Genomic DNA, 25,723 nt, shown 5'->3' on the forward strand with positions numbered 1-25,723 from the left:
AAAAGGATTTCCACACCTACTATATAGAGTTGATAAGCCTAAGGCGAATGGTGTACAACCCAACAGGGTTTACTATATAAAAAATAAATCCAGAAATAGAAGTCTTATTGGTAAAGTGACCTTGGCATATAATGAATGCATAAATTTCAGTGCATTCATAGGAGGTGCTTGTAAGGTTTTGTATCTGACACTGTTAGTTGTACTAAGTGTTGAGATTCTGCCCGACTTTTTCAGAAAGTAAGTAGCTAGTCGGGGAGTCTTTTAAATAGATAACATCACATCTGAACTTCTAGATAGGAATGCACACACATCTTCCTTTGGAAGTAGCTCCTGAAAAATGGTCACATTTATATCAGGCTTCTATTTTTTGGGTAGCCCCATGGGCCACCGCGACGCTCCTCCATCTAACTACTTACCATATTCCTATGACTGTTTTAACTGTTTTGTTTTACTCTTTTTTTCCCTACCATATGCTGCCCCACCTCCTACTTACTATCTGTCAATGTGATAGAAATGGAAATAGGTGCACTCACAAATGAATAATAATTGCCACGGGTGTACTGTAAACAATTACTGTAGTTTATATCATGAATAAACAACAGTAAAACATTCCAGCGGGCTTTTGAAAAAGTAAAGTGCAACTTTATTCAGAGGGTCGATGTTTTGATCCTGTCACAGATCTTAAGGGTCTGCAATTCTGTTTTTAACCATTATCTCCTAGCATACAATACTTCCACTGCAGTTATGGATTCTGGGAAATAATATGCAAACGAGCACAGTGTCACTTTTTCTAATTACATCAACAATCTCTGATATAAAGCTATATATTTTTTAATTTTTACCTGTACCTAGGAGTTCCCCTGGCTCATGAGTTCTGGAACCGCAAACTCAGGGTGGACAGTCCACGAGAAAACTGGAGAAACAATATGGTAGCCGGGGGCAGGGCTTGTGGTGGTAGACAATATGGTGTCGTTTTTGTGTGTGTCAAAACTGGCACCAAAAACCTTAATATATATCCAGAACCAAGGGGTCTCGGAAGAGAGACCATTAATCAGCTTAGAGGGACCCCTAGTTCTGTCAAGATTGAACATAATGAAAGAGCAGCCATGTAACAGGGGAGTAATCCCTGTTCAAGTAATGTGCATTTAATCTAGCAGTGTGGTGGTTAACTGCTGGTAGTCAATTAATAAACACCACCTGCCTAATTTAGATTGCTTACAAAAGCCTGTCTTGTGAGACAGGAAGTGACTCCTTAGCTCACTTGTGGGCTGAACTATGGAGACAGAGCAGGGTTCTTGAGTCTCCCAGGAGAGACTGACCAAGAGAACACAGATCTCTGGGGCTGATCTGTCTTGAGCTCTGCCAAGAAGAAACAGCAGAGCTGCTTACAAGACACAGGGAATGACTTCTAAACCTGGATGCTGACATTTTCTGTGCACGCACGGGTGTGGTTCCAGGAGAGCAGAGAAGCTTACTCTACAGCAGCTAACAGATAAGACTTTCATTATTAAGAGACTGCTTATATCTGCTTATTTCATGCTATATGTTTTGGGGCTGCGAGACATGCTTGACTTAGGGAGTTGTGAATTAATTGCATGGTATTTTCACTAGAGATACTCCCAAGTGAATAGAAGCTTTGTTCCCCCCCCCTGTGTTTGGATGATTTCCTGATGAAAAGGAAAAGGCACAATAAAGCCTTATTATAATTTCACCTTATAAAAGTCTCCAATTGTGTACCTCTGTGAACGTTCGTCTACATATGGTGTCAGAAGTGGGATGAGAGGTGTCTTTGTAGTTAAAAAGGACCAGAGATTTTTATGTGAAATTTTTTTTGTTATGCTTTTTGACTACAAACAGTCTGAGCAACTTAGAAAAAAAAAAAAAAAACCTCATGCAGCAGAGATCAGAGTTAAAGGGACACACCACTGAAACTTACACTGCATTGAAACTTACAAAACCACAGATGGACTCTTTGCCCCAATCCCAAGAAGAGAGAGACTGCTGAAGTAGCTAAACCTTATTTGCCTATCACAAAGTGTAATATGGTCATTGAAATAGGGGTTTTGCCTTCCAGCCATAGTCAGGGTTCAAGAAGTGAGTCAGCCCTTAAAAGGGATAGGTGTTTGTTGTTTTCGAAAGTTTCGCTGAAGCAGTGAATACAGATGGGGACCCACGAGTGGTACTGATTTTGCAAATAAATGTTGCCACACCGCATAGGGCTACCAGCTGTGAATGGAGTATATGCAGAAAAGTGTGACAAGACTGTGCTGAAGCAGGGGAATTTTTAGCAAACAAATGCTGAGTATAAAATTGCCCTATAGGGGAAAAAGGTTTTTCAAAGCCAATTGCTGAATGTTGAGTCACCCTGCCGGGAATGAAAGAAATAGTCCACTGCAAAGAATTTTTTTTTTTCTGCAAGTAAAAAAGTCTGCCTATATATATCTTGGGAGTAAAACAGACACGTGAAGTGTGAATGCCATAATACCCAAAGATGAGACTGAAAATTACTGAACTCAGGCAGAAAACCAAATTCTGTTGCTGAAGCGGAGAGATTGCACCTAGCAAGTAAATGGTGTAAAGCAAACAGAACTTTTTACCTAGCAACTGCACATCTTGTATACCTGATGGGAGAAAATGCATGCACAGTACTGTTGATATTAAAAAAAAAAAATGACACAAGAAAGAAAAGTCTACAGAGATGCCTGTGAGAGCTATGACCGCTACAAGCAAAATATGCCCATCTGTAGGACTACCACAATTGGGGGTTCTAGCAAATACAGTGGCAACAGCTGCAATAGCGCCTCCAGAGGTCCGGAAGAAAATGACACCTGATAGCCTAAAAATGGAGGACAAGATGCAGCGTTCCTGTAATAAACCCTACCCCACGGAAGAGTGGCCCTTCCAGTCCAATAAAGATGAAGACATCTCTTACGGGGAACCCGAACCGAGTCACACTCACAAAACACCCCAAGAATGGTGGGGGTGCCGGAACTCGGAAGGAACAGAAAAGACCGCTCCCTTTGATGACAAATATGATCAGCAGGAGACAGAGCGGGAGCAGCAGATCACCCAATATTTCTGTCAGCTAAAGCAACTGCAAGAAAAGCCTGGCGTATATAATGAAGCTGCTAAAGTATCAAATAAAGAAGGAGACCCCAGTATTCCGGATGGGACGGAGTCATCCAAAACAAAAAAACGGAAAAAGAAAAAGAAAAGCGGTTCTTCACTTACCGTGGAAGGAACAGACACGTCCGCAGATCCTGTGGAGAAAAAGGGGGACCGAGTTGCCCTGCAGCCTAGAGAAAATGGAGAATTCGTCCTGTGGTTAACCGAATATCCAGAGGGCCCATGGCAGAAGTCGTGTACCCCAAAGAAGTGTCTGTCCGGTGCCAACAGTGAGCAACCCTCAACCAACCATCCCAGGGAAGTGAAAGCGGGACCAGTGAGTGACGATCCCTTGGCCAGCCCTGAAGATGCCCTGAAAAATGCCAGGCATGACGGAGATATGCTCCGTGAACAATTGAAACAAAAGGAAGATGGTTACACAGAGCTACAGAAAAATAACGTGAAGCTACAGGAATATGTGCCCGCAATGTACTCTGCAGCCAGGACAGAATTGGACGATCTCAAGACTGAGCTAGATACTGCAAATGCTACTATTTCCGCCATGGATGAAAAGCAGAGCCAATCTGATAAAATGGTGGCTACGCTAAAGCAGAAGTATGAGGAGGCACGGAAGCAGATGACAGTCTTCCAGCAAGAGGTTCACACTCTTCGCATAGAGCTGAATGCCTCACAACAGGAGGTCAACAGTGTCCGGATAGAGGTGGACGTATCTCAGAAAGAGGTTCAGACACTCCGCAGAGCACTGGATGCCTCACATCATGAGACCAACAGCTGCCGCACAGACCTGGACGTTTCCAGAAAGGAACTACACAGTCTCACTGAGGAGCTGGACATTTCAAGGGACGCAGAGCACCGACTGCAGAACCAACTGCAAGGTCTGCGTACACACCTCCAGTATGCTGAGGAGAAGCAGCAAACGCTGCAGGAAGAAAAACTGCAGGCTGCTAAAGAGGTACAAGCGCTGCAGGAACGTCTGAATACCCAGTACGTCCCCACAGAGCAGTATGAGGAGCTAAAGGCCACGCTGCATGTCTTCTGAGCATCATTGGAGGTGGAGCTTCAATACCAGGTGACTCTGTATGAGAGGGAGCGTGAGACGGCTCAGAAACTGGAGCAAGAGCTGGAGAGACAGAGAGACTGTTTCATTCCCTTGAGTCAGTACACCAAGGAGAAAACAGACGCAGCGGCAACCTTGACGACAAAAATTACAGAGCTCCAGAATATGAAGGAGACTTTGATACAGACTCAGGGAAAGCAAAGTGCGCAGATAAATTCCCTGAGAAGAGACTTGCAAGACGCACTCAAAAAACAGGGATCTCTTGCGGATGAGATTACAGTCCTACAAGGACAAGTATTGACCCTGACTAAGCGTCAGTATCCCACGGCCACAAAAACCCATGAAGACAAGGGTACAGTGAGAGCTGGGAATACCGCTCGTCTGAAAGACAAGGTTGCAAAATTTGAACCACCTAAACAAGCACTAGCAAAACCTTCAACCACCCAGCAGGCAACAAAAGAAGGTACACGTGCTGAATTAAAACCAGAAGAATCCTTAGCTGATGAAGCTGAAAAGATGGGACATTCTTTGGAAGTGGGTGTGGAATTGCAACTTAATCTGAAAGAGGTTGAACTAGCAACCCCATTGAGTGGGAAAAGGGCAGAGCGACAGCTTCAAGAGCAGAAAACTCAAAGGGCTGTTTTTAAACGCTCTGCAACTGCTGCCATACAGTATGCCTACAATAAGACGAGCACCCGACGCGAGGGAAATCTCATGACCGCGCACGTAGAAAAAAGACTATACTTGGAAAAAGTCCTCCTCGAGCGACTGAGGGGTGCTGATCTCAAACACCTTCAGGAGGAGACACGAATAAACTGGAGAAAGGGCTCCAATCCCAGCAGGACTGAGGGTTCTCTTCCTCCATCCACTCTCATTCAAGTCACAGAGATATCTAGAATGAGAGTGGAAGGATGGGCTTTGGCCGTGGCAAGCCCGAGCTTCCCACAAACAGGGGAGGTATGTAACAGGGGAGTAATCCCTGTTCAAGTAATGTGCCTTTAATCTAGCAGTGTGGTGGTTAACTGCTGGTAGTCAATTAATAAACACCACCTGCCTAATTTAGATTGCTTACAAAAGCCTGTCTTGTGAGACAGGAAGTGACTCCTTAGCTCACTTGTGGGCTGAACTTTGGAGACAGAGCAGGGTTCTTGAGTCTCCCAGGAGAGACTGACCAAGAGAACACAGATCTCTGGGGCTGACCTGTCTTGAGCTCTGCCAAGAAGAAACAGCAGAGTTGCTTACAAGACACAGGGAAGACTTCTAAACCTGGATGCTGACATTTTCTGTGCACGCACGGGTGTGGTTCCAGGAGAGCAGAGAAGCTTACTCTACAGCAGCTAACAGATAAGACTTTCATTATTAAGAGACTGCTTATATCTGCTTATTTCATGCTATATGTTTTGGGGCTGCGAGACATGCTTGACTTAGGGAGTTGTGAATTAATTGCATGGTATTTTCACTAGAGATACTCCCAAGTGAATAGAAGCTTTGCCCCCCCCCCCCTGTGTTTGGATGATTTCCTGATGAAAAGGAAAAGGCACAATAAAGCCTTATTATAATTTCACCTTATAAAAGTCTCCAATTGTGTACCTCTGTTAAAGTCCGTCTACAAGCCAGGATTCAGAATTGCTGCTTTAATTATTTTGTAAAGCTAATGTTTCTATTTCATGTTAGAAATCAGACGTGATCTTACTGGGTTGTTATACAGAGTTAAAATAGAGTCAAATTAGAGAACATAAACTTGACAGTGAAGCAAACTAGATAAAAACTGTGTACAGAAACCAAGGGCTAAAGTGAAAAAATGTCTTAGATATGGTGCACAATGACGTATAGACACCAGATAACAGTGTAGATAATATTGACTAAAGATAGTAACCACTAGTATTGTGGATATCGTCCACTCATAGTTTAGTGGATAAAGCCCACTTGTGGATACAGATAGAACTTCGCTCTAATAGAACAGTGTGGGATAAATACGGTCTCTGTGACAGAGGTCATTCCATACAGGGCCATTTAACCATGAAAAGCTCATGCAATATTATTCTGACATACCAGCTTTTTTGGGAGCTTAAAATCGCAGCCAACAGAAAGGGGCCCGATATCCACTCAGTAGCTGTCTATGACCTATGACACCGGTTCTCCAACTGTGGTTTGTGATGCCTTTCTCAGATTACTCCCACTATCTGGGCATTTGCTATCACCAATAGATGCAGATTTGTAAATATAAGTCGTGTGTTTGGAACAGTGCAGTAAGTGTGCTTTCCAGTCTACACAGAGTTAATCTTTCCCAGAGTAGTCAGTAACAGCTGGCTACAGAGTCAGAATGGACTCCTTGAGTGAACAAGGAAGTGTTTAAGACAAACACAGAGAGCTGCCATGCTGCCAGAGAGACAATGCTGAGAGTCACAGAGAGAGAGCCGAGCACAGGCACACTGACGTTAAAGAGGTAACCAACACAGACGGACACCGCGATCGTAAAGGATCCGCAGATATAGGAAGCAGACTCGACTTCAAAATCAAGTAGCAAACCAACAGCGGAGGATCGCGTTTTTGTTTCAACAGTCCGTGAGTAAAACAATCTGTGTAATAATTGGTACCGACATAAAGACCTAAAACCTCAAACGCAGCATTTAACATCACCAACAACTTAATACAGTTAATAGCAGAACGTAACTCCACACAGGATATTCACATCTCCCTGTTGGGAACACCCCAACATCTCTTATTTGAACATAAGAACATTTTCAAGAAGAAAGTACTTTAAAAAATCCTAGGTCACCAGGTACGATTATACCAGGTGAAAAATCAACACGAATTGCAAACCCACATCTCCCTGGATAGAGGGGATAAACAACACAAAAAGGTGGTTATTGTATTTTACAACAGTACAAATTTGCAAACCCACCCTGGACATACTGCTGAAACAGCCCTTTTTTTATCATATAAAGGGATTACCCTTCTTTTTTCCATACATAGTCCAGGGGTGGACATATTTGTCATGTAATATTTTATAGCATATGATATCATAAGGGTTGATTACGCTTAATCAAGTTAAAGGTTTGCATGTAATATACTTCCATACATGGAAGTTTCATTTCCATTTTCGTGCTAATTTTATAGTGAAAAAGAAAAAACAAGAGCAAATAATATCACAAATAAATCAAAGGTAACACAGATGATATACTATCCTTAATGAGTGCAGCTCCTGACGTAGAATTCAAACCAAATTCAATCAGCAAACGAAGGAGAAACAGGTGCGCAAATCACATCAGGACATGTAAAAGAAAGTGAAAACACAAAATAGTGCAATATTGTCTACTCCAACAAAATAGCTTCAATGCTGGAGGTTCTATAAAATTTGCACTCACGTGTTTAACGTGAAATGAAAGCGTTGTGGTTGTTCAAAGTTACCAACTTATGTCTCCAGACAGGTACTCCAGATCCATATAGAGGGGGGGAAATCCATATACAAAAAAAGGGGAAAGCAAAATAGTATAGTACTGTTTTTAATGTTAAAAACACAAAGTATTTCACTTACATAAGTGCCTTTGTTTGTGAGCATTCAGACCACCCTAGGTCATAGGGTCAGACAAGATATTCACAGCAACAGCATCTGCTCCACGGCCGTCACAGCAGGTACTGGGCTGATTAAAGTTGTCCTCCACTCTAGATGTCATCAAAAAGGGCTCCTTAGTAGTCACTGATATCACACAACGCGCGTTTCCACTGCAAAGTCTTCATCAGGGGCTTAATAAGATAAGCCGGCATATATAAACCTCCCTTTCCTGTTCCTCCCTTGCCTCTGTTTCAAGTCAGACTCCTATGCACATGCCTCTGATCCTGATCTGTTCCTGTACCTGTATTTGAGTCTGTTCGCAGTAAAGGCCCTTGCTGGTAATCTGGCTTGTCCCTGTTTGTTCCCGTTCTCAGCCCCGGCTCGCCTGTCCTGTTCCAGTCTCCTCGTTGCCGACCTCTGCTTGTTACCTGACTTCGCTACCTGCCGCCTGCCTCGGACCCCTGCTTGTTACCTGACTTCGCTATCTGCCGCCTGCCTCTGATCTCTGCTTGTGACCCATACTACGCTCCTGCTGTTCCGGCCACCGAGATCCTACCCGCCACAGGAGTCTCCCGTGACAATAAGTTGGTAACTTTGAACAACCACAACGCTTTCATTTCACGTTAAACACGTGAGTGCAAATTTTATAGAACCTCCAGCATTGAAGCTATTTTGTTGGAGTAGACAATATTGCACTATTTTATGTTTTAACTTTCTTTTACATGTCCTGATGTGATTTGCGCGCCTGTTTCTCCTTCGTGCTAATTTTAGTATGTATTTTTATAAATGTTATTTGTTTTAATTCTAAGATACTGCTTATTCTGAATACTTAGTACACCAAAGTACTTCTAGATTTCATCAATACATCCGGCACCAATGAAGCAAGGATTACCCTTCTCACAATTTTTGAGGGTAATCAGAGTCACTAGTGAACCATCAAGGCTAGAGGCAGCACTCGAAGGCATGAAGAAATCCTTCCTGGAACGTGGCTACGACCGGGCAGAGGTGACAATGGCACTGGAAAAAGCAAGAGGTATCCAAAGAAGCACCTTGCTAAAACCGCAATATAAGAAGACAAGTGACAACCGCTTCAATATTAAAAGCACTTACACAACAGCGTCAGGTTTCATCAGACGCAGCATCTTGCAACATGTCGACATTTTGGCCAAGGATAAGCAAATTGGACAGCATTTCAAGGACCCTCCCCGGTTCTGCTACCGCAGAGGTCGCAATTTGGGAGACTTGCTGACACAGGCCGACCCGCGTTCCAAATACAGCAAGAAACAGTCCTGGTTGACTAGACCAGTTGGAGTGCATAAATGCAGAGGTTGTGTCAACTGCCAGTATATGGTATTGGGCAAAAGTTACCCACATCCACATCATGGACATCGCATTCACATCAAGGACTTCATGAATTGTGACTCTAAATACGTGGTGTATTTCATCCGGTGCCCCTGTGGGCTGTACTACATTGGCAAGACCATTAGGATGCTTAAAGAACGCCTCAGTTTACATCGGTCTGCAATCCGGAAGGCCTTGGCAGACACCGACAATAAGGAGGACCTCACACAACAACCGGTGGCTCGTCATTTTAAAGAAAAACAGCACAGTCTAGCTACTCTACGGTGTATGCCTATTGCACAAGTTCAACTGTCCCCCAGGGGAGGGGACCGCAACAAGGCTCTCCTTCAACTGGAGGCACGGACAATCTATAAATTGGACACATTAAGTCCACGCGGACTAAATGAAGATTTGTCGCTGAGCTGTTTCCTTTGAGCTATCTATTATGACAGACACGGTGCCCAATTGGGACCCAGTTGCTTTGTATCAATGACTTAACTGTTTCATGTATCTCTTTGCCCTCAGATCAGCTATCTACTGGATGGGTCTTGCATTATCAATTGCGGACTCACACATTATCATTCAATTCTACAGGATTTATCTTGTCTCTATACATTGGTTATCACCACCAATTAATGTTTATATACCTCATTGTTTCAGCAGTTGTCTTTATGCTATGACACCAATTCCTGCACATAGCCAATAGACACCACGATTGCCACCGCCATACATTGTCACGATTGTAAATACTGTATATACAAGTTGTCATGCCTCATAGGATAATGTTTATCTCAGAAGGCTTATTCAATACTTCACCCATTTATTGATGTTATTTAGACGGTATTAGGCAAGTTGGTGTAATCTATTAATACACAGGTCCATCCATACACTGTTGATTCTGGTCCAACACAATATATACAAATATATGCATATTATTAATGCGTCAGCTCATCTCAGGTTATATGTTCACATGTATTGGGGATCACTGTATTGCACTGTTACATTGGTGTTTTTTGTTGATGCAACATGTTTCATGATGATATTTGTGCAGGGGCTAACCAACGTCCTTTCTTTGATAGCCCATTTACATTAGCTTATGCTACCACATATTTTAAGCTGGCAGCTTTGCTTACATGATGCAGAGCATCAGACTCTACCTTCGGGTACACAGTCCTGCTGCCACACAGCAGATGTATCCACTATGGGACATCAGTATGGGTGTGCTTTGCCTGGTCCCACAGTCATTCTTTATATTAGCAGAGAGCAAACATTGAGTTTATCCAGTCATCATATTTTATTGAATTATGCTTGTCAGTTTGCACATGCGCATTAGCTCCCTACTGTTCCCATTGAATTCTCTTTGGGGCCATACACATGAGTATCAGCACTCATTTTGGGGCATAGATTGGCTCTACACAGTTCAGATGTGCACTAGGGTCTCCCACAACACATTTTCGTGGCAGCTAAGCCCAAGCACATCAGCTGGCGATCGCGCACAGTTCCGCATTATTTATTTATTTATCGGCGGTTCGCGCATGCGCAATAGCGATTCAACAGATCTTTAAGATCCTATCTTTCCCTGCTACAGCATTAAGCTCACACATGCGCAGTAACCATTCACATTGCCTAGATGCGCCCTCCACTGGCCCGTTATCATGTGACAGGAGTCTAAGCACTCTGACACTTCAACTTCCCATACACACATGCGCAGTTAACACTGTAGACGTGGCAGGAGTGTTAAAGCGTTTTTCACTGTCATCTGACAGTCTGGTGCTACTGTGCAGCTCCTACATACAGCATGTAAGCAATTATTACTTTACATCATGTGTTGCACCTGTTTGCTTTGGGGGTTTAGGGTATATATATGTGTTATGACTCACTCTGTTTGTTCATCACCTTGAGAAAGGTCCCGTGTGGAGGACCGAAACGTTGGTTTATATGTCACATTAAATACCTCTTTTTTGACTATCTACTGGAGTGCTGCCTCTGATATCTGCTTACACGGTATCGTATAGCCTATTTCATTTATATAGGATTAGCACCCACCTATATCTACCTGACGGAGTGCCTTGTTCTCATTTATTCACTATATATATATATATATATATAAAAATAAAGAGTCTGTAGCTGGCACTCAGAATAGTTGCATAAAGTCAAGGTGCTAGTCCCATATAAATAATGTAAGCAATATTACCTTTCTTGCGACAGGTAAGTAAAGACAGCACTCCAGTAGAATAATCCAAAATCAGTGTATTCAGGCATGTAGCAAAAATGAGACGCCCAATCCAATCTACCTGTTGCAAGAAAGGTAATATTGCTTTTATATATATATATATATATATATATATATATATATATATATATATATATATATATATAATCACCTATCCGTCCCCCGCCACTACATGGGTATTTCCTTGTAACTCACCTGCTAGTTACAGGAGGTCTGAGTTGCTCCTTCAATTTTATGTGGGAGCAGCAACAGGGCAGGCTTTTCCTTCTCAGGGTGCAGCGCCTCCATCCCATGAGGATCCTGCTGGAAGGATGGTCCCCACAGGCAATTCTCCTTTACAATGACCACACATTATAGCTGGCACAACAGCATGTTTATTGGGTAGACAGCATTGCATCATCTCCATTCTCTGAACCAGACCCCAGGGGCTTGAGGCCCCAAGAGTCCCTCCTAAGCTCCTTTACCCTCTAGTAGTGAAAAGGGTATCACACCATACCACACAGCCTAATCATAGCACCACTCAATTTGGTGGAGTGTCAGATTTTATACCCAGGGGAAGGGCTTGTAACCCTACCCCATAACAGGGCAGGTCTAGGTACTGACAGCATCACACCATATACATTTGACCCAGTCAGTACCCTCCCCAGGTATGACACTCCAACTGCCGGTTTAGGCCTGCCCTTGCATAAGGCAACATAGTACACATCCAGGCTGCAACTGCAGGCAAGGCCCCTGCGAGGAGTTTAACCCTAACACTGCCTGTTATCAGTATGTATGTATGTATGTATGTATGTAGCTCTGGAGTTTGTTTGACTGCCTGGTGACTTTTGATTAAAAATACATTTTTTTATCTTGTGAGTGCTGCGGATCTACTTTCCTGTATATATGTAACACATTTACCCCCGCCCTCTGGGAGATACTGCTTCAGTTACAAGGTGTTGTGGTGCGGCATACCTGTGAGGGTCCAGGAGAGCTTAGCTGTCTGCGATGGAGACCAGGACAGGCTTTTGATGATCTGATGTATTTCAGGGTGTCAGCGCATCCAGCTTCAGTGGCTCCAGGATGTCCAGAGTCAGCCACACCAAAGCATAGTTCTTTCCCCCTTACCCAAATGGACTGAACACTCAGGCAGGGGTATATAAAGCAAAGGGGTTTATTTGGCTGTTGCAGTCACTGCAGTTATACACAGCGGATGCATGATGATCAGAGGATCCCAGGCCTCTGTTAATTGAGACCTCTTGATCTTTCCTGGCCAGCCAGCCCATGAGGGGCGGACTGACCTGTCCCAGCCACACACCTCCACTCCCTAGAAGGTTTGGATCAGCACTAACTACAAATTTGCACTTCCTCCCTGAGGCATCAGAAGGGGAGGTTACAGAATCTGCACCATGATAGGCTGCACAGAATCCTATGTCACCACCCCTTCTGTCACTCGGAGTCAGAATGAGGGGAGTCAGAATGAGGGGGGTCAGATATCCACAGGATTGCCTGCCACAGCCTGTAGCTATCAGGAGTTACATGACAGGAGGCAGAGAGGCAATCTGGTCCAGCCATGATATCATAGCGTGAAATGCGTAGAGGAGGAGGCTGTGTTGCAGTCTGCTGTTTTTAGTGTGTGTTCAATAAAGCTTTTTGTACTACCGGAGTTGGAGTTAGACTTGCTGTTTGCTGTGGCACCGGATTACCTCTCCCTCTCTTCATATGCTTTCCTTGCCGGATGCACGCTGTGGGAACCGAAGCAAAGGAGCAACAAGACCCAAGACGGATTAGCTGACAGGGGTAAGCTTACTGCCCCTGGACCCCGACTTTTATAGTGGTTTCATCCATGCTCCGTTTTGTTTCCCTTACAGCCATTAACACCATCAAGTATTTATGTATCCAGTAACACGCCTGAGCGCTTGACAGTGTTACACTTCTGCCTTGTAGTTTTGGGCTGGTTTCCCCAATGTAGCAACCTTGGTCACATTTGTTGCACTGAATCATATACACTATATTCCTGGATGTGCAGCTGTATAATCCTTTAACATTGAGTGTTCCATGGTTGTGACTGGCTGTGGGATCTTGGCATATATGTTTGCAGAGTTTGCAGCGTTTGTTGTTGCACGGTTTTGTGCCATTATCAGTGTCTTTAAGTTCGTTGTGAAGTTTTCTGCTGACTAATTTCTGTTTGAGGTTTGGTGGTTGCCGGAATGCAAGACTGGGAGGTTTGGGAAAGATTTATTTTAATGTCGCATCCTCTGCCAGTATGGGTTGCAGATCTTTGATTATTTTCCCTATACCCTCTAGGTATCATACACAGCCAGGCTATAAGATACCACCGCATATGCTCTGACACTGAAGACAGAAACAGGCATCTCACAACCCTGACCGAATCGTTCAGACAGAAGGGATACAAGCCAAAGACTATTGCCAAAACTATTACATCTGCACTAAAAGCCCCACAAGAACACCTGCTACAATACAGACAGAAAGAATCTACCACACGCATACCACTAGTGGCCACATACAACCCTACCCTAGAGGGTATACGAAAAATAATCAAAGATCTGCACAGGTCCAGCTGCTAGCCAACCCTACACCCACAGAGGGGAACCACAGGTCCAGCTCCCATCCTGCACCCACAGAGGGGAACCACAGGTCCAGCTGTTACTCATCCTGCACCCACAGAGGGGAACCACAGGCCCAGCTGTTACTCATCCTGCACCCACAGAGGAGAACCACAGGCCCAGCACCCATCCTACACCCACAGAGGAGAGCCACAGGTCCTGCTGCTACCCATCCTGCACCCACAAAGGAGAGCCACAGGTCCAGCTGCTGCCCATCCTGCACCCACAGAGGAGAACCACAGGTCCAGCACCCGTCCTGCACCCACAGAGGAGAGCCACAGGTCCAGCACCCATCCTGCACCCACAGAGGAGAACTGCAGATACAATATAGTATACATTGTGATCATTACTCCCTGGCGCTCCGGTACAAACACAAACCGAGTGACGTCACGATCGCTATCTCACGAGACCTGAGGAGCAACACAGGAGAACTGGAAGGTAGCTGCAGACGGTTCTGTTACAGCACGGAGAACCTTGGCGTTCCACGTGGTGAGGAGGCAGACCGCCACATAGAGCAGCAGGAAGGAGAGGATTCTTTGTATCCTACATGCCTAAATCATCTGCTACTTTGTAAGTAGCTTTCTACTTTTGCGCAGAATACAAAACGTACTTCATGTTATTTTTTGTCTCTTTCTTATTCATTTCAGAGATTTCACCAAAAATATCAGCCATTGTTCCCAGTTTAAGTTATGCTCAAATTTTTTATTGTATAGCAACATTTGCACCTGTGTTTTCTTTCTTTTCCCCCATATATTACTACTGTGTATAGTGTAACACTGGTGCAGCATTTGTTGTTACATTTTATTGTTTTTTTGTGTCAATTTGCACACTTAGTATATCTATAGTGTGTGTGTGTGTGTGTGTGTGTGTGTGTGTGTGTGTGTGTGTGTGTGTGTGTGTGTGTGTGTGTGTGTGTGTGTGTGTGTGTGTGTGTGTGTGTGTGTGTGTGTGTGTGTATAAAATCAAACTTAGTTAAGTTATGGTGGGTAAAAAAAGTGACAAAAACCCTTCACAGTAAAGCATATAGCAAATGGAAATATTACTGTATTCTCATTTGCATGTCTTAGACAGGTCTGCAACCCCGCCTTTCACCATGATCACCCAGCACACAGCACTTACACTGCAGCAAGGGATTCTGGGAAATGACATGCAAATGAGCACACAGTGCCACCTTTTGCTTCAAAACCATATAACATGGTCCCCTATAAGTTTATGCTTGCTGCATTTCACAGCTTTTGAGCACAGCCAGGGTTAAGATGCATAGCCAGTAAACCCACCCACAGACAGCGGTTTCGACCTTAATGGGTCTCATCAGTGTGAGGTTAGTTATACTGGCAATGCAAAATGAAGCATAGGATAGGTTTCACCACACTTAGTTAAGTTATGGTGGGTAAAAAAAGAGACAAAAACTCTCCACAGTAAAGCATATAGCAATATGGAAATATTACTGTATGTTAATTTGCATGTATGTATGTATATTTATATTTTTTGTTTTTAAGCGGTCTATGTTTATTTCTTTTTGTAGATTAATAAATTATTTTTCATTTTATATATTAGTATTATAGAGTACCGTGTGTTGTGCTTTTTTTTTTTACTGTTACATATTTATAACTCTTGTGCGTATATATACAGAGCAAAGTTTAAGCATGGTGAGGCTTACAAATATAATTAACACTGAAGCGGTCCACGATGGTTTGAGATACTGTTCCCAATAGGCACATAGATAAAGCTGACGCATATATGGAAGGCTGAGATTTCACATGACCCAGCAATATTGGAGATAGAGTAGGGGGGCTGATCTAAGGATAGGTGACAATTTATTAAAGAAACAAAACATACTTTTGTCAATTGCAACAAGCTTTTTTATGCTTATACAGTTGTTCCTGAACATTTGGCAGCTTTATTCACGTACCTTTCTAAAGTAAAAAAGTATCTCCCCCCAGAGAATAAAACTAAAAGTAGTAAAATGCCATTTTAGCGCAAGTTGTCTCAACGTTTTCTTTTATAAGATAATTTGTGCTGTGTTCTCCCTAATGTTTTTATTTCACTGACAGGGGTTACTGTGGTAACCTCTGTCTGCTTAATATGTGTCAATAACAAAAGCCAATATAAATTCTCAGCGTAAAGCTGTTTTATACCATTATAGCTACAGAATTGGAAATAACTCACATCACTGAAGAATATGAAATGTCTGTGAAACCTGCGGATCTCCATGATCGGGAGCATCCTCTGGCTTATGAGAAACCGAGGTAGTTAACTCCCTCCAGCAGGCTATGGGTTAACACTGCCCCACTTCCGGCGGTGCTCTGTCCCGGAAGTTTCTCTTCCGTCGCCATGGTAACGCGGAGCAGGAAGCGGCGGTGGTGTTGGTCACCATTGTGACCTGTGACCCCACGCTGTCCTCCCCGCAGTCATGTCCGTGCAGGAGCTGCAGGAGCATTTCCGCGGGAATAATAAGACGCGCGAGTTCCCCGCGCACAGCGCTAAAGTGCACTCGGTGGCCTGGAGCTGTGACGGGCGCCGCCTGGCGTCGGGGTCCTTCGATAAGACAGCCAGCGTGTTCGTGCTGGAGAAAGACCGGCTGGTGAGGGCCGGCCAGGGAGAGCAGATATATTACTGGGAAGGGATGTGGGGCGGAAGCGGAAAAGGACACTAGGGAATAATAATGATGTATTTATAGTGCACCAAATGTTATCCGCAGATCAGTACAATGGTGGAAAAACTATAATATTCATGAAAACAGATTAACATCAGTTAACACTAATTTCTGTCCTGCTGAAAATGCTGGTGCTTTGCATATACACGGTAATAAGGTAATAATGAGTCGGCTCCCAGAAGTTAACAAAGTCATCTAATTATTACTCTGTGAAGCCAGTGATGCTGGGAGTGGGACTGAGGGCCCTGACTACATTAATTTGTTGTAAAGGTTACATGGCGTTAAAGCATGTTGTGCCCCCCCCCCCCATAAAAAAATATATTGTGCCCCCCCCAAATAAATAAATATATATATATATATATATACACACACACACACACACACTCCTGATGAAGTTAGAGGCCTATACTTATTAAGCAGTTTTCTGCCATAAGACACCTGCAATACACTTTACGGCCCTTTGACAAAGACTATGGTGTCTTCCAGCCCATGAAAGTGTCTTGTGGCAGATGACTGGTCAGTATATATGGCCTATACATCTGCTGGAGACTGTCAAAAGTGTGCAAATGTCAGGAAGAGTTCTAGTTTTGTCAGAGAATCAGATGCCCCCATTTCTATAGCACCTATGTCTACATCTTCTAATACAAATAATGTCATACTTTTGTCTACCTCTGTTAATTCTTTAATTGCTTCAAATACATTTAATTGAGGGTGGTCATTGATTTTTCTATAATGATTTACACTCCACAAGTGACTATAAACATTGTGTATGTATATACACAAACATTTTCTCCCTAGGTGCTCCCTTTTCCCTGATGTCACTGTTGAACATCCGTTGGCACAGCCAGATCCTGCTCCTCTCTCCTCTTCTCCTTTATTGGCTCTCTGATGAGGACAAACACTCCGGCATTCAGAGGCCTGAAATGCAATATTGTTATTAATTCGTAGAGAATCAGAAGCCAAACTTTGCATTCAGCATGGACTGGCTACATGAGATTGTACCTTTTGAGTTATGCTTGTGAATAACTATTTGTGTTCCTTTTAATAGAAAGTGGAAGAGCAATGTATTTTGCATTTGTCTAGCTATGATGACAGGCAATTGATGAATTCTGTGTAATATGCATCCACTTCCATAAATTACTTGTTTTTTTTAAGGTTGATTATCTTTATCGTCTCTTGTAGGTAAAAGAGAACAACTACCGTGGACACAGTGACTGTGTGGACCAACTCTGCTGGCACCCCAGCAATCCAGATCTCTTTGTCACTGCATCTGGAGATAAGACTATACGTTTATGGGATGTTAGAACGGCAAAATGCACAGCCACTGTTAAAACTAAGGGTAAGAAAATTACTGTGACATCCATCTTAAACGACTTGGTTGTTGGGGGTCTTGCATTGCTTTTCTGTCACTCAAAGAGCAGGATAAATCCTTTGTTGAGGTAGGAAATATTATCTACTGAAAATCAAGACATTCTGATGAGGCTTAAATCTTCTCTATACACTTGCTTTGTGACCACATTGACTCCTTTGGATTCACATATAATCTCTATGCTAATGACACTCAGCTATATTTATCTACACCGGATCTTACATCTACTGTCGTCATAAATGACAGCGTGCCTATCGACAATCTCAGCCTGGATGGCACTTTGCTGACTCAAGCTTAACATGGCTAAAACAAAGCTTCTCATATGACCTCATAAACCAGGCGCCATTGTTCCCATCTCAATTGCATTCAATAAGACAACTATCCATACAGTCTCACAAGCATATTAGGAGTACCTAGGTGTTACATTCGACCCCTCCTTTTCCTTCACACATACAAATGCTTTTTCTTGCTGTTTCTTCCTTCACAACATTGCTAAGATATGCCCCTTCCTACAGTATGTCCCACTAAAACAGTAATGCATGCCCTTGTTCTCTTCCGCATTGGTTACTGCAACATTCTTTTATCTGGCCTCTTTGCCTCACACCTCTCTCCCTTACAATCCATTCAATCTCCCTCTGCTGGCTTCCACTCCTCTGCATCTCCATATATCCATTATCTCTATCATCGGAGATCTGATTCCAAAAGACTGTTCATGGTCCCAAGGCTCAACAAAGAAGCCGACCGCTCCTCCTTATCTTACCCTGCACCCCAAAACTGGAACAACCTACCGGAGATTCTCACAGCCGCCACCAGTCTAAGTTCTTTCAAAACTAAAGCTATCTCGCATTTTAATCTGGTCTGTAACTTTTACATATGCCTATAATATATATTATCTTTAACTGTGCATGCAATGTCTTGTATATAATGTATACCCTGTTCACCTATTTAACTGTATTTGTAACCATGTATTATTTGTCATCTTAACTCTATGCCCAGGACATACTTGAAAACGAGAGGTAACTCTCAATGTATTACTTCCTGGTAAAACATTTTATAAATAAATATATCTCAACTCTGATCTCTCGTTACAACCCTACTCATCTCTTGTGCTACACCCAATATTAATGATCTTTACCTCTACAGCCCTCTCCAATCTTAAATCTTTCACTGATCTCTTCCTATGGAACGCTCTTCCACTCCATATTCATCAAGCACCTTCACTTACCACATTCAGAGCCCAGCAAACAATTCACCTCTTAAAAGAAGCATCTCATTACGTTTTGTACGCCTCTACTACGAACTCCAGATACCCTTGACCCTCGTGACTCCATTTTTACTCCTGCTGGCCTGTAAGCCCCAGCATACCACTTAGATTTTAAGATCTTTGGAGCAGGGTCTCCCTTAGCTTATGTTGCTATTTACCTGTTGCGCTTAGGCTGCGGTCCCTGTCACTGCCACAGCGCGGCGTGCGCTGTGCGTGTAAGCACCGTCCCTCAATGGGGAACGTCCCAGTACGCACCGTCACGCTGAAGGTGCAGCCGCGCCGTACTGCAAGATTTTTTCAACTCAATGAAATTGAGTTTAAAACTTGCGACGGAAACGTGGCCACGCCCCCACGAGCGGTTCACCCAATGAGGGCGAACCAGCCGCGTGACGTAATGGGCACGCCCCCGCAAATCCCCGACCACGCCCCCTCCCGTCGCAAGCTCCCTCTCTCCCCTCAGACCACGGTTAGCGCTGTGCACGTGCCCCCCGCCGGGCGCGCGTGTCACAGACATGACTGGGACCGCAGCCTTATCCCCATTGTTTGTAATTTATTTGCCTTGTATTGTCATTTTGCAAAGCGCTGCATTCATTGTTGGCGCTATATAAATAAATGTGTACAAAAGAGAGGCAATTATCAGTTCTGTTTGCGTCGGCATTGCTATTCCAGGTCTCTATCGCTTTAATTCTGTCGTCACTTATGCTTCGTTTTCAAAACAGTGTTCTAAATATAATTTCTGTTGGAATATTAAGCAGAAAGTTGCTTTTCTCCTCTCAACCTCTTAAGTACCTTAACCTGTCAGTGTAAATATGGGCTGCTTATATGGGGTTACCCATACTTCATTATATAATGGTTGTTTTCAAAAGCGAGAGTTAGTGCATTTGTGTAGTTTTGGGAGTATTTACCCTTTCAGTGCCAGAAAGGTATGCCATGTACTTGCTAGAAAGACCTAATACAGGTTGGGAATTGCTCTAGCCTCACGAAAGTAGCAGTTTAATTTCAGACTTATTCAGGAAGAACATGGCCTCTTGTATATAGTTTTAGCTCTTTCATATTTGGTCAAATTTTAAACTTCTGTGATTTCAGGGGAAAACATAAACATCTGCTGGAGTCCAGACGGTCAGACCATTGCAGTGGGGAACAAGGATGATGTTGTCACCTTCATAGATGTCAAAAACTATCGCTCCAGGGCAGAGGAGCAGTTCAAGTTCGAGGTCAATGAAATCTCCTGGAACAATGACAACAACTTGTTCTTTTTGACCAATGGCAACGGCTGCATCAATATTCTGAGGTAGGCCGCTGACCGGGAGCCCCCACAAATGCAGCAGTGCATTGTCAATCTCACTTTTCCAACTGAACCACGTCTGCTAAAGGGGACTAGAGCCTTTGCAGGCGATATAGCTGTGTCTTCTCATGCCTAATACCTATTAGTTATTTGATCGTTGTGGCCCTGGCATCAGGGTTGCCACCTCTCCGATTTTGACCCGGAGACGAGTTTATTCCTGTCAATCTCCGGGGGGGCGGCAGCGTCTCCCGTATTCTCCTGCAATCCCCCTCCAACTGCAGTGAACATGGCTGTGCTGCGTCAAATGACGCCGCGTTGCCATGACAACGGGACGCTACGCGCGTCATTTGACACCGCGCGGCCATGTTCACTGCAGTTAGAGGAGGGAGTTGTAGTAGGATAACGGGAAAGGCTGCCGCACCATGCCACGCCAAGTAAGGGATTTTTTATTTTTTTTCTCCGGGTTGGCCTTCAGTAGAAGGTGGCAACCCTGCCTGGCATACACAAATTGTACACACTTTTTTGAGGTGCAGATATTGAATATTTCAGAGGAACCAGCAACACATTTAAGTAAATGTAGCTTTTACAATTAACGAATAAGTTTGAAAACGCACACAATGTACTTGGTTTATGAATGGGCATTTATTAGATATCCTTAAAAAGAGATCCGATTTCATTGCATAAATCCTGATAACCTTTTCTCTCTTAGTTATCCAGAGCTCAAGCCAGTGCAGTCCATCAACGCTCACCCTTCCAACTGCATCTGCATAAAATTCGACCCCACAGGAAAATACTTTGCCACAGGCAGCGCAGATGCATTGGTCAGTCTCTGGGACGTGGATGAGTTGGTGTGTGTGCGCTGCTTCTCACGGTAGGAACCTGTGTGCTTCATTGACAAATGTACAAACCACGACAGATTAGGATATCCATGGAAAGGAAGCCAGACATGACGCCCCTAGTTCTAATATGTTGGTATCTATAGTCCAAGCCTGTAGAATGCGTTTTAGATGCTGATACATTCTTCAGTGGCATAATCAAATGCAGGAAACAGTTAATTGACAATAACCGTATTGTATCTGGGAGCTTCTCATACATTTAAAAAAAATAATTTTTGTTGCTGTGCAACATTCTACGGAGTAGGTATGTATGTACGTCCTGGACATGTATCGATTTCTGTGGGTTATGAAACTTTGCGGTGGACTAACATGAGCATTTTTAACACATGAAATTAGAATATAGGCATTTTGAAACCTCTGCTGCATGTGGTCAGTACATAGAAAGAGGAGACCTGTGAGGTTTTTAACAGCTGTGTACATTATAACTTAATCAAGGAACAACTCTCTAGTTGTTGCTATGGGAAAACGCCAGCCTAGATCACAAATGGATCAGTCTGGTTTCAATGTACAAGTAGAGGGGGTATATTTATTGCACTGATGCCTGTAGCTGTTCTCAAGTAGTATGGTAAGTAGATTCTGTTTGGTATGTCACACCTACACAATTGTGTGAGTAAACTTGAGCAAGTATCTGAACGTTAGACGGCCAAGATTATTAAAGCTGAGAAATGTTGTTTAATGACAGTACTTTGTATGTCTCTCTATGGGGCCTTCTTCATCGGCTGTGTAGTTTTGCTCATAATTAGTAAATATGACTGTCCCCTTTTACCCTCTGCCTCACTTACGCTTTATTATTAGAAAAAGGAGATTCAACAGCCAAATGGTAGAGAACAATTTTTATTACTTTGCTTCTGGGGTTTTACAGAGTGTGGCTTAGGAACGATATTGCAGCTTGTTACCTGTTAATGAATAATCTGCTGCTCTGAACTAAATGCAGTTCTACTGCCCTATAGGCTCGACTGGCCGGTCAGAACACTGAGCTTCAGTTATGATGGGAAAATGCTGGCTTCTGCATCTGAAGATCATTTCATTGACATTGCACAAGTAGAAACTGGTAAGAATCCAATGTGATGCAAAAATAAATAATTTTGCACAAGAATGACCGACTCATTGCAGCTTTGGAGGGAACAATGTATAAAAGTAGGGTATGCTAATGTGTTATCAAGTATTTTAGGTACTGGGTTCTGAGATGGTATATGGTTTAATATAGCATATACAAAACAGTTTGAATCCGCACTCCAATTAAAGAAAAAGGCAATGTAGAGAGGTGCGAGGCAACCAAAGGGATCCATAAAGATGCATGCAAATTACAAAGTAGGAAGCACAGGCTCAAATGAAAAAATACTCAACAAGAGACCATATGGAGTTAATCAAAAAGGAATGTGTATTAACTAATGGCAAGTACAGAAACATAAGCAAAATCAGGACGCGACACTACAAGAAAACAGTGAAGGAGTTAAAAAAGAAAAGATAAGCTTAAAAAAAGGAGGCAAAGAAACTTCTATCGGCGTCACAGTGTATAGCGAGAGCTGAGAAAACAAACTGGTAATGGAGCGTGGTACACAGAGGGGGCAAAAACAAAACGCAAAACCAGAACAACTCTGAAGGCAAAAAATGTGGGGGAGACGTGTCTAGCGTGTTTTCTCTGCTCTCGCTATGTACTGTGATGCTCATAGGATAAGTTCCTTTGTGTCACTACCTGATTTTGCTCATCTGTTTCTGTGTTTGTGTTCTTGTCATGAGTTAATACACACTCCTTTTTTTGTTTAACTCCATATGAGTGTGTTTTATTGTTTTTTATTTTGAGTGCGAGCTTCCTACTTTGTAATTTGCATGGTTTAATATAGCAATATAGAGTAGTGATGACAGTTCCGGACTGATCTAGTGTGCTCCGAAGCAGTTATATTGTTGAGATGCAGTATCAAGCAAGTGAGTTATGGGGATTGGTATAGCAATGGTTATTCTTTGCATTAGTGAGGAGCAGTTGAGGTTATTTGTATACTACAGTTGAGTACATGACTACACCAGGTCTGGATGTAGTTGTGCATGAGAAGTGACAGTTGTTTGGTTTTCAGGTGAGAAGCTGTGTGAAGTTCAGTGCGAGTCTCCCACCTTCACTGTGGCATGGCACCCTAAGAGATACATCCTCGCCTTTGCCTGTGATGACAAGGATGGCAAATATGACAGCAGTCGGGAAGCTGGCACCGTGAAGCTGTTTGGGCTTCCAAATGACTCTTAAAGGAGACTGAATGTGTTGGCACCAGTAATGCGCGACGGTGGAAAACGCATCCAATGGTGATGGCAAGAGCGGGCTGGTTTAGTAGGGTCAAGAAGGAGCCTCCCTTTGAGACCTGAATGCGGTGTAAAGGTGTCTCTGGTAAAGCCATATGAAAGGCACAGCACCAGGCTATGGTGATTCAGAAGATAGTTATGCATAGGACAGTATCGCTAAATAACAACACTGCGATGTTGATTTGGAAAAAAATGGAGACATATGTATAAGAAGAACTGGCCCTCCTCATCGGGACTGTGGACTGCAGAGAGTACCTTTGTGCTATTGATGTATTGTTATAAAATATATTTTTTATTGAAACTTTCTTTTTTCATAAAGAGATGCCAATCTTCAATTTTAAGTTGCTTGTGGTTATTACATTTCTTGTTTCATTGTAGTTGGGGTTAATATTGGCCTTTTGTGCCATTAAATAAAACTATAAAGTTATGAAATGGTCTTTAACGTATAACAGATTTATTGTACAAAGATCGGATCTTAATAAAAGTTCATGAGCGGAGACCAGTGGACCACTGGAGTGCCATTACTTTCTACATTTTTGGATTACAAGCATATTCAACACATTTTAAACACATTGCTGCTTGTTAAGACTAATAGATCTTTTGCTTGAAGCATCTTAAAATTCTGGCAGAGAATAAGTAAGTTGGTACGCTTGTATTCCTGTTGTACTATTTAGCAACTTTCATGCGAAATAGTGACATGTTAAAAGTGCACTTCCCCATAGGAGAACTTCTAGACTACGAATCCCCGTAATTGGCTTTCTTAGATTCAACCACCATCAAGGTGAAACTTTTTTGTTACTTTTGTTGTCAATGTAATAATTCATTCATAAAGTCATGTGTGATCCTAATGTTTCAGATGCTTAATGACTAATGTTTGATTCATGATGGCAATAGAATTACTTGAGACAAAACAAGAAAGAAATAAGGATCAGATTATTAATGTGACCGCAGTATTCTCTTAATACAACAAATTAGATGGCAATCATAAAAACTCTTGAAAGTATTGAAAAATGCTTGTACAGTACTTGTTTTCAAATGGTGACACCACCTCCATTAACACTATTAAACATAGTCACTAGCATTAGTACAGTTCTGTGTCCATTACCTCAATTAAACTTGGATAATTCCACCTCCCAGCAGGGGGTGGGGAGGAACTGACTCCTGGGTAAACAGGAGGTGTCTCTCCCTCAGGTCATTTGTTCTTGTCCTACTTAAGCTGGAGGTAAGGTTTTCCATTATGGGATTTTTATTTTAGGTGTCTTTTTATTTTTTGATACAGGCTGTCTTGGTGATGTCTTTCCAGGGCCCTGTGGGCTCCTGAGGCCCCTCTGCAGCACAAGTCAGGAGGAAGGACCAGGGAAATGGTCTCTCCCAGTGCTGTGCCTAGATGGGCCCGTATCATGCCGCCCTACCTGTGGAAGGTCACTCATGGGACAAATGTTGAGCTACCTTGATTAATATCAAATAATAATACACACAGTTGCTTTCAAGTTATGTGTCTAGTGCTGGTAATATTGCTTGTGCGTGTGTGTACACATACACTATTGGGGAGACCTTGATCCAGCAGTGGATCGACAAGGGCTGAAGATGGATGTATATGTAATGTATGTGTATACATGCATACATACACAGCAGAGATGTTAAGTCAAAAGGTGTAGTTCACACTAGATTTATAAATGAATGACTTCCTCCATCTTCCTGTATAAACCTATAGGACATTGAATACCTCAACAGTTCTGGCTGTAGCACACTGTCCACACTCTCCTCTCTGCTTTGTAACATACAGTATCTTCTCATTCCAGCTTTTGCTACTTGTGGGTATTTTTTCCTCTCATTTACCTTTTCCATTTTTTTTATGTGCTCCTCTTTTTCTGGACTCTGTTCCAAGTCTCTTCCTGTCTCGCATCTTATTTTTGCCTTTTCATCTATATTTTTTTTGCTACTCATGAACTGCTTCCTTTTCTTCTTTGGTTCTCCTTTTCTTTCTGGACATGTAACCAAGCCATTATTTTTCTATTGTCTGTACCAGGGGTGCGCAATCTTTT

The 25,723-nt window shown here is 42.9% G+C and overlaps 2 protein-coding genes across 2 annotated transcripts in view; one reads left to right on the forward strand and one right to left on the reverse strand.

The window, feature by feature from the left end:
* The window catches only part of SIMC1 (SUMO interacting motifs containing 1), a 62,833-nt gene extending 46,593 nt beyond the window's left edge, over nucleotides 1-16,240 (reverse strand). The window contains exon 1 of the mRNA XM_075600877.1: nucleotides 16,089-16,240. Within this exon, the coding sequence (XP_075456992.1) occupies nucleotides 16,089-16,145 (57 nt within the window). The 5' untranslated portion in view covers nucleotides 16,146-16,240. The remainder of the gene's footprint in view (nucleotides 1-16,088) is intronic.
* Nucleotides 16,241-16,264: 24 nt separating this feature from the next.
* Nucleotides 16,265-24,019, forward strand: LOC142495407 (THO complex subunit 3-like). The gene is made up of 6 exons (XM_075600879.1): nucleotides 16,265-16,503; nucleotides 17,758-17,914; nucleotides 20,295-20,499; nucleotides 21,203-21,364; nucleotides 22,340-22,440; nucleotides 23,462-24,019. The coding sequence occupies exons 1-6, from the start codon at nucleotides 16,333-16,335 to the stop codon at nucleotides 23,623-23,625; spliced, it is 960 nt and encodes a 319-aa protein (XP_075456994.1). The 5' UTR covers nucleotides 16,265-16,332; the 3' UTR covers nucleotides 23,626-24,019.
* The last annotated feature ends 1,704 nt before the right edge of the window (nucleotides 24,020-25,723 follow it).

Source organism: Ascaphus truei, chromosome 5, assembly GCF_040206685.1.
Source record: "Ascaphus truei isolate aAscTru1 chromosome 5, aAscTru1.hap1, whole genome shotgun sequence".
Classification (NCBI taxonomy): domain Eukaryota; kingdom Metazoa; phylum Chordata; class Amphibia; order Anura; family Ascaphidae; genus Ascaphus; species Ascaphus truei.

What these genes read in the sequence shown, in the direction of transcription:
- LOC142495407 (XM_075600879.1), top strand. Translation starts at nt 16,333, where the DNA reads ATGTCCGTGCAGGAGCTGCAGGAGCATTTCCGCGGGAATAATAAGACG. An exon ending in AGCCACTGTTAAAACTAAGG is followed by an intron (nt 17,915 to 20,294) that starts GTAAGAAAATTA and finishes CTGTGATTTCAG; the next exon opens with GGGAAAACATAAACATCTGC. An exon ending in TGTGTGCGCTGCTTCTCACG is followed by an intron (nt 21,365 to 22,339) that starts GTAGGAACCTGT and finishes ACTGCCCTATAG; the next exon opens with GCTCGACTGGCCGGTCAGAA.